Raw genomic sequence first — 7,962 nt, forward strand, 5'->3', positions numbered from 1 at the left:
ATGTTTTCGCGGACTGCAGCGACAGCCATGTATCCCCCAAATCACCAGCATCAAGGCCCGCGTCCCTCTCAGGGGATGCCTCCTCACCACACCCCCCCCGTACAGCAGCTTGGCCAGAGCCCGTCGAACGTGTATCCGCCTGGAGAGGCTCTTGCTTCCTACTCGTCGCAGAACGCTGGAGGCCTTCCTCATGCCTCAGACTCGCATTCTAAGACGCCCGCTCCGTCTCCCTTCTCGCACTATTCGGGGGCCTCCGCCGCGGGGACGGCCTATCCGGGAAGGGCGCCGGTGGCTGTTCCGGCGCACCCCGCGCGGGGTCACTATGAGGTCCGTAGAGGGGCCTCTGAGAGGTCACACCAGGGCGCGAAAGGAGTGCGGCAGGCGTACCACGCGGCTCAGGAGTTTTCGAGTCTCCCGCACACATCACCGATTCCGCATCATGCGTCGCGGGGCGCTGCCTACCCGATTCCCTCTCAGGCGTCGCCTCCGCGGCCTCACGAGATCATCGTTGGCAGCCCGGCGTCCTACGACCATGGACGAATGAGTCCGCAGAGCGGCGTACCCAGCGTTCCGGCTCACGCGCAGCACCCCTCCCAAGCCGTGCCGCAGACGCACACGCAGCCCCATCCGCTTCTACCGCACCAGCAGCCGTACCCGAACGCAGGAGGTTCTCTCGGCAGAGAGGAGAGGCCAGACAGAGATGACAAATCGAGAGACGACGGAGTAGAGACCTCTAGAGGTGCGGCGAGGGAGACAGGGACGTCCAGCTCAGGCGGAGGCCCTCCGGCAGCACACCTGAGAAACACCATGGGCGGGTTGATGTACCTGTTTCTAGCACTGCACGTCGGCATTTGTGCTTTGCGCTTGGCTTCCTTGACCTCCTTCGTGTGCAGCGTCTATTGCCGTGGGAGGTCTTGTCGCGATACGTGTCTTCCGTGTGAAGGCGATGCAGTACTGAGGGCGATGCGACACGCGTGGACGGCTCGTCAGACCCGGTCTAGGTTCCTCGATTGACTACCAGTCGTTGAGAAGATCGAATTAGTTTTCTTGAGTTCTTTGAGGTACACAGGATCGCCTTCCGTGACATTGTGGGTGTTCATATGATCTTTGCTTCCGCGCCGAGCTTTCACTCACCCTGCGTCCCCTGTGTCCTGTCGTTCAGCTCGGCTTCCCATGGCTGCGCAGGCCAGCGAGCACGGCGATGCCGGCTCCCAGCAAGTCGGGCACGTTTCTCAGCCTCTTGCCCAGCAGCCGTATGCGCGTCCGCCCTACGAGGCGGCCCCCTCTGTCCCTCTTGTCGGCAGCGCTTCCTCGACGTCGGCGTCAGACGGTTTAGATGGCTCCGCTTCGCTCTTTTCTGTGGCGGGGGGTCGCAGCCGGTCTCAGGCTCGGCCTCCGTCGTCCTGGAGCGCGGGCTCGGCTGGCGAGGCCCAATGGCCTCAAATGCCTGCGGCCGCGTCACGCTCTGCTGGCGCCACTCCACAAGGCAGTGACCTCCAGAGCGTTGACCAGGGTTTCGCGGTCCCAACTGTAGTTCACGGCATGGCTTCCGCGGCGCTGCAGCCTCCGCGTCCCTCCGCACCTGCTCGCGACACGGCGGGTGGGGCGCCTGCGCCTCCTGTCACAGCCAACTCGTCGTATCGATCCCCACTCCGCGGAGCCGCGCACGCCGAGTCGTCCCCCCGCAGTGTGAGCAGCCACGCCAGCAGCCAGGACTCAAACGCCTCCGGAGATCTCGCGTCAGCCGCAGGTGCCGGTATGTCGCCTCGCCAACGCGCTGCAGCAGCCGCAGCGGCGTCTAGCTTTCTCCCAGGTGTGGGTTCCTTGTCGCCGTCCAGGGCGGCTGCAAGTGCGCGAGCAGATGCGGCGCCCCGCCAGCAGAGCCCGTCCCTTGCAGGCCCCAATATGTTGCCTGCCCTCGTGTCTAGCGGCCAGAGGGTCGGGGGGTCGCCTCTGCCTCCTGAGCATCTGGCGCGTCTGCTGCATGCGCGGCGCGCGCGCATTCGACGGAATCCGCTGCTTCGGTACCTCGAGGGGTCGTGTTCCTCACAGCCCACTGGACAGTCCAAAAAGCGCGGGCGACCAGGCAGTGATGACGCGGATGGAAAGAAAAGCCGGAGCCCAGAGGAGGCGTCTTCTCTGCACGCGAAGCCGATGATTCGCGGCTGTCGAACCCCGATCAACATCGACCTTTATTACGGCGGTGCGGAAAGACTCGGTCAAACGCCTGGGGGACTGAGTCCCGCTGGAGGTGGATTCGCTTCAGGCGCGGCAAGTCTGTTTGGTTCAGCAGGCGGCGCGGCGGGGTCTGGCTCCGTGGCGTCTCATGCACCGGGCGCTCTGAAGTCTCAAGCGCGAAGCGCGATCGTTCTGAAAGGCTGCAGTGGGCTCGCAAACTGGACGAAGAACTGCGCGGAAGGTGGAGCGGGCAGGGAGGGAGGCGCACGAGGAGTCGTCCCCGGAGCGCGCAGCGGGGCTGGAGGAGACGACCTCTCGAGTCAGCTAGATCGAGCTAAAGGCTCGCAGGTTGGAGCCGCGCCTTCGGCCGCGGCAGCAGCGGCTGCAGCGGCCGCCAAAGACGACTCCCTGCAGTGGTGTCATCAGCAGATACAGCAGGTGATTCGGCAGCATCCAGAGATCTCTGCCGCAGCTGCGAAAAGCAGAGGCTATCGACCCCTCTTTCACCAGAGCGTCCTCGCGGAGGCTGCCATGACGGGCGGGATAGGAGGCATGGCACCCGCGAGCCCGTCAGGGGCGTGGGCTACGTACAACGGCGCCGGCGCTGAGGGCGCAGGGGGATGGAAACAGTGGCGAGAAGCCGACGTCATCTCGCCTGCTCCACAGCTCGAGGAGCTTCTTGTCGTGCTCGCGGCTGCTGTCAAAGTTCACGTCGCTGGTAAGCGCGCGCAACTAGCATGGATGAACGCCAAATGTGTCTGCGCGCGCACATATCCACACAGGCAAAGTTAGTTAACACTGCGTCTTTGTTTCAAGAATGCCGATGCATCTCCGTGTTGGAGTTGATATGTGAGTCCTCTCTCTAACCTTAAACATATACGTATGTGTGTATCTTTATTTATATATGAAGATGTCGAGGAATTTTGTGGGATATGTGCAGGGTGTAGCGGCCAGCAGACAGCGCACGCTCCGAAGGTGCTGCCGGTGGCAGCGTTCCCGTATGAACGCAGCCGAGTCGGGGCTTGCCTGCGGAAACGAATCAGCAAAGCCTCTGTTTTCTCGTGCCGCGGTGGCTGTGTCACACATCAAAGCAAGCGGCAGATGCCCTTTTGGGAGACTGTCTCGTGTGTTTTTGGCTGCTTCTAGAGCTGCGTGAGTGGTGTTGGCTCTTTCTCTTTGGATCTGCGTGCAGAGCTGATGACTCTCGCCTGTGCGGCTGAGGCCGCTGAATATGCTGCCAGGGATTTGCAGGGCGCTTCGCCCCTTGGCGCTGATGTCAGCAACCTCCCGGATCCCACGAGTTCGTCCGCATTTGCAGGAGACAATGACAGGCCGCGGCGTGTTCTATGCGTTCGCCACATCCTTGCGGCTGCAGCTCAGATTCCTGCGCTGGACTGAACCGACCAGGAGCTCGTGCGCATGTCTGCGCGGGCCTCGGGATGGCGACAGTCAAACTCGGAGCAAGATCGGTGCTGTTTAGTTTCCTGAACATGTAAAGTTGTGGTGGCGTTGATCGCTCTTCTGTGCATGTCTCCGGTCAGCGGACCCGTGCCACGCGCGCGAATGGTCTCGCTAACCCTAAACCCTTTTTGCTTCCTTCATTGTAGCATGCGTGGCCTTGTAGGACTGCAGAATCGTACCTGAATTGTATGGCTCAGTGAATGGGTGCACATGCTGCAAAGAGAGTCCCTTTCTCTTTCGCCCTTGAGGATTCACGGAGTTTCGGTTTTTCGTGTTTGTTCCTCGAAGCTGGCCTTTCACTAGTCTAGGCAAAAGTGACCCAGCACATTCCCGCAAGGCGCACGTTGCGAAGACCCGCGATTGTTTGCGGACGGATGGTAAAATAGTGTAAATAGCATCGAAGTTACTAAAAAAGAACCTGTCTCGAGGACAGCGTATGCGCCGTTCCGAAATGCTCAAGAGAGAGCTTGGCTAAGTTTTGAGTTCAGTGTCCCGGTTAAATCTGAATCAGCAGCGATACGGCGCCGCCGGTTTCATTTGCGCACGAAGCCTTCGCCAAACGCTACGAGGGGGGTTGACGGTGCAACCGAAAGCCTGTGTCAAACTCCTCTACAACGGTAGATACTCGTAGCAACTTGCCCATTCTGCAGTTATATCCTTGCAATTGCGGCGGCCAACAAAAATAAAGGGTCAGGAAGGACTTATTTCCTCCGAGGCGTGCTTTCGTGTTTGGAGGTAGGCAACTCTTGCGGAGCTTGCCAGCGCCTTGCGATCGCCTGCCCGCCACGCCAACTACAAGGCATCGATGGAAAGAGAGGGCCTCTCGGCGATGCTTCACCTCTCATATTTAGTTAGTCACTCTGCCTGTTCCCACCTCAGCCGCGTGTCTGAAGGTGAGAGAGTATGTGTCTGTTCAGCATTTCGTTGGCACACAGCAAAGGTGGCAAGTTGAACGTTCCTCCATTCTCGGAGAAGGTACACCGAAAACAAGGTCGCGCCAGAGGGGATCGTTTGCCGTGTTAGCATCACCATTTTCTCAAAGCCGTGTCATGTTCGGAGTTAAAAGCTACCCCCCTCCTCGAGAGACGTGCCATCTCGTACCGTTGAGAATCGGTGAATCGGGCGCATTCACTCGCCTCCCGCAACTTAACTAAGTTTTCACAGCCTTCCCCTCAGCCGCCTCGACAATTTGTGAACAACCGAGGCAATGAAGGGAAGTACGGTGCAGTCCCACGACAGAATGCGATGCACGATATTCTCCGTATCACTTGCTGTCTTGTGTGAGAATGCTTGTCTTCACGCCGGACGACTATTTCCTATTACAAGCCGCATGTCTACTACAGCACATGCCACGTGACGTCGCCTCGAGGCGGGGCTGTGGCGGATGCGATGCGTTGGACCATATCGCCCATTGCTGACGATCGGTTGTCGTGAGCATGTCTTGGTAGCCCTCCGAGACACCATCGAGCTTTCTTACTTTTCGTTGAAATAGAGGAAATTTCGTCCTCTGGCCTCCTGTGTTGATCAAGGCATAAGACAGATACAACTGAGACTCTTGGTTTGTGACACCCCTCGCCAGCAGGGCCACTTTCCACTACTCCAGTGCACACCTAGTCCCCCGAGACACGCGTCGTATTCACGCTTTTCCCGTCTTCAGAAAAAGCTCGATTGTTTACTGGCTTTCTTCTCTTTTAAAATTTGCCCGTGTCTTGTGTTTCTTCTGATATTTTTCCGCGTCTTCTGTCTTTTGCCAGGACTCAGCAAGGTGTACGGATAGAACACGGACAGCGGCGACGTTTGTGTGTCTACGCAACGTGTCTCCGTCATCCGAGGCATCATGTCACTCTCTTACCGGTTGCTCCTTCTGGTCGTCTTTGGCGAGCAGCTGCTCTTGCCAGTTTTCTGCTTCAAGGTGCAGACGGGGGCAAGCGTGTCTGCAATTTCTGCCGCTCCATGTTTCGCTTCTGGAAGCTGTAAGCCCGGCTCCAAGTCCGCGGTGGCCTCCTCCCACCTGTCGGCGCCTGTCCGGCCTGGTCTACGCCATGCAGCTTCTTCCTTCTCAGTCGCGCTGCCTGGCGCTTCGATGACGGAGACCGGAATGCACAGCGAAGTTGTCCCACAAACTGCTAGTTCGATTGCTGCTTCGCCTGCTGCCGGTGCAACATCCGAAGACGAGGAGGTGAGCAGAGGTGTGAAGACCGCTTGGGTCTGTGACTCGAAACAGCCGCGCCTATGGAGAGCAGTTGTAGGTAGGCCGTGAATTCCCTTTTTAGTTTTTTCTAGGCATCGTAATACGCAGTGGGTGGCTGGCCTCATGGAAATAATGCAGGGTGGTGCCCGCCTCTCCGGGTACATGGTCGGTTTTTGAATAACTAGAACGACCGACCAAGGTACCGAATGCCTTTCCTGCTTCACTGTAACCCCGCAGCCAATTTTCGATTCCAGGTAGAGTGCCTGACTGCTTGATAAACATGATCTAAGGGATGTAAAGGTGCTCAGGGTCTAACCGTGGGGACATCTGGATCTCCATATTCAAAGATAATTCTATTTTTAGGAGTTTTAGATAAACGACATGCATGTCCAATACTGCGGCCCTGGAATTTATCGTTGTGCTGAGGTTGTCTTGCGCTCTACTCAGGCGGTGAGTACATCCGCCAACGCCGTCGTTACTCGCAAAGATCTTGTCGCATCCGTCGCAGCAGAGCTGCAGGTGCCTCAGAAGGACGTGGAGCGAACCGTTAACACTCTGCTGCGGCATATCTCAAATAGTCTCGAGCAGGGCAATAAAGTTGCAATCTCCAAGTTCGGAACTTTCGGTCTTCGGAGGCGCGGTGAACGCACGGCCAGAAATCCTCGTACAGGGGAGCCTCTGAATGTGCCTGCATCGACGTTCCCGACGTTCAGTTTCTCCAAGGTTCTCAAAGAGAAAGTTCGTGAGGTGATGCCTGTTCACCAAGAAGAAAGTGATGAAGAGCCTATCGAAGAGAAGAAAAAGGGCCTCTTCTCGTGGTCTTGATTGCAACAACCGAAAGCGCGACGCCGACGAGTCGATCGGCGAGCAAAAAATGCAGATCCAGGGCTCTTGGTTCATCACGTCATCTGCAAAGATCTGACGTTTATGGCATACGGCTGACCTAGCGACAGGCACATGACTGTTTGGGGAGAAAACGAAGCTCCGCGCTCTGCATCCCCCTTGAGAGAGAGCCAGGTTAGACGCAGCGGGCTGGCAAACGCGTAGTATTTCAACTTGAGATCGCGTCCGGCGCTCTGCTGTCTGTGAGAAGAGAGCGCGCTAAGGTAGCCATTGTGTGATGTCTGTTGGGATAGGCGTCTGGAGTCAACGTCACTCGATCCAAATACCCTTATAAAAGCTTTTGGGCATCGAATTACCAATCGGGCACACCAGTACACATCAGAAACTTCCGCGTCATGTTTAAGTAGTGGCGACACGGGGACACTTTGCTGAAATACCGGACACACGCGGGAACTGTCTGCCACGATAGCGCAGCTCGACACAGTCCGTATTTAGATGGAGGGCACACGTGTCAAGCTTTAGAATGTCAGCTTAAACGCATCGAATTACGCCAAGCACTTTGTCGCGTTTGTTATTGAGCGGTTGGAATCCCTCGGTACTTAGTGGACTCGAGGACGATAAATAGCTCATACTCAGCTGAAAAACCGCAGCAGTCCATTCCCCACGTATCACCGGTTACTCAGAGGCGCTGACAGCGATTCGCTACCACCGAACTCGGAACCCTACTTGTGGGGGGTTTATTTGCTGCGACACTCCAATTTATTGCCGCCTTCAAGACTGAAGAGACGGCAGCTGAAGGGGGCATTTGTGTTGCTGCGTCTGAGGTGAGCGTAGATACTCCTGTCAGTTCGTTTGTCGCCAGAAGTGGTTGCATGCGCCGCTGTCCCCATTTCGGGGCGAAGATACAAGGCCGCCTCCGCGTCGGCCTACTCACGCCAACTCATTAAGCTGGAAGGCACCTAGACTCTATTGAGAAGCACTGCGCTTCCTGTAAGGGTAGGCGAGGCGGGACACCGAACAGGAAAAGTCTTTTGAAGCAGGGCACGGGTCGAGCGGTGGAAATCCCGGTACCAAGTTTTTAGATGCACTTTGGCGACAGCGTCAGGAGTCGACTCCGCCTTTCGCGAAGCCGATTGATGCGGCCGTGCGAGGGGCTGCTCAGGCCCACGAGCCCGTTGGACAAAAGAAGCAGCTTTCGGTGTTTAGACTCCCGTTACGTGGCGTTTCGACCCCTAACACAGTAGGCGTGCCAGCCTGTTTCAGGCGATCACTGAGGCTGACCCCATCCC

At 57.5% G+C, this 7,962-nt stretch overlaps 2 protein-coding genes across 2 annotated transcripts; both read left to right on the plus strand.

Moving 5' to 3' along the window:
- Positions 1–3,576, plus strand: BESB_058960 (uncharacterized protein; the record flags this gene model as incomplete). The annotated part of the gene is made up of 3 exons (XM_029364310.1): positions 1–739; positions 1,163–2,896; positions 3,371–3,576. The coding sequence occupies 3 exons, from the start codon at positions 1–3 to the stop codon at positions 3,574–3,576; spliced, it is 2,679 nt and encodes an 892-aa protein (XP_029219018.1).
- Positions 3,577–5,476: 1,900 nt separating this feature from the next.
- Positions 5,477–6,655, plus strand: BESB_058970 (histone family DNA-binding protein; the record flags this gene model as incomplete). Its single annotated transcript, XM_029364311.1, has 2 exons — positions 5,477–5,818; positions 6,278–6,655. The coding sequence occupies 2 exons, from the start codon at positions 5,477–5,479 to the stop codon at positions 6,653–6,655; spliced, it is 720 nt and encodes a 239-aa protein (XP_029219019.1).
- Positions 6,656–7,962: the final 1,307 nt, after the last annotated feature.

Source organism: Besnoitia besnoiti, chromosome V (genome assembly GCF_002563875.1).
Source record: "Besnoitia besnoiti strain Bb-Ger1 chromosome V, whole genome shotgun sequence".
Classification (NCBI taxonomy): Eukaryota; Apicomplexa; class Conoidasida; order Eucoccidiorida; family Sarcocystidae; genus Besnoitia; species Besnoitia besnoiti.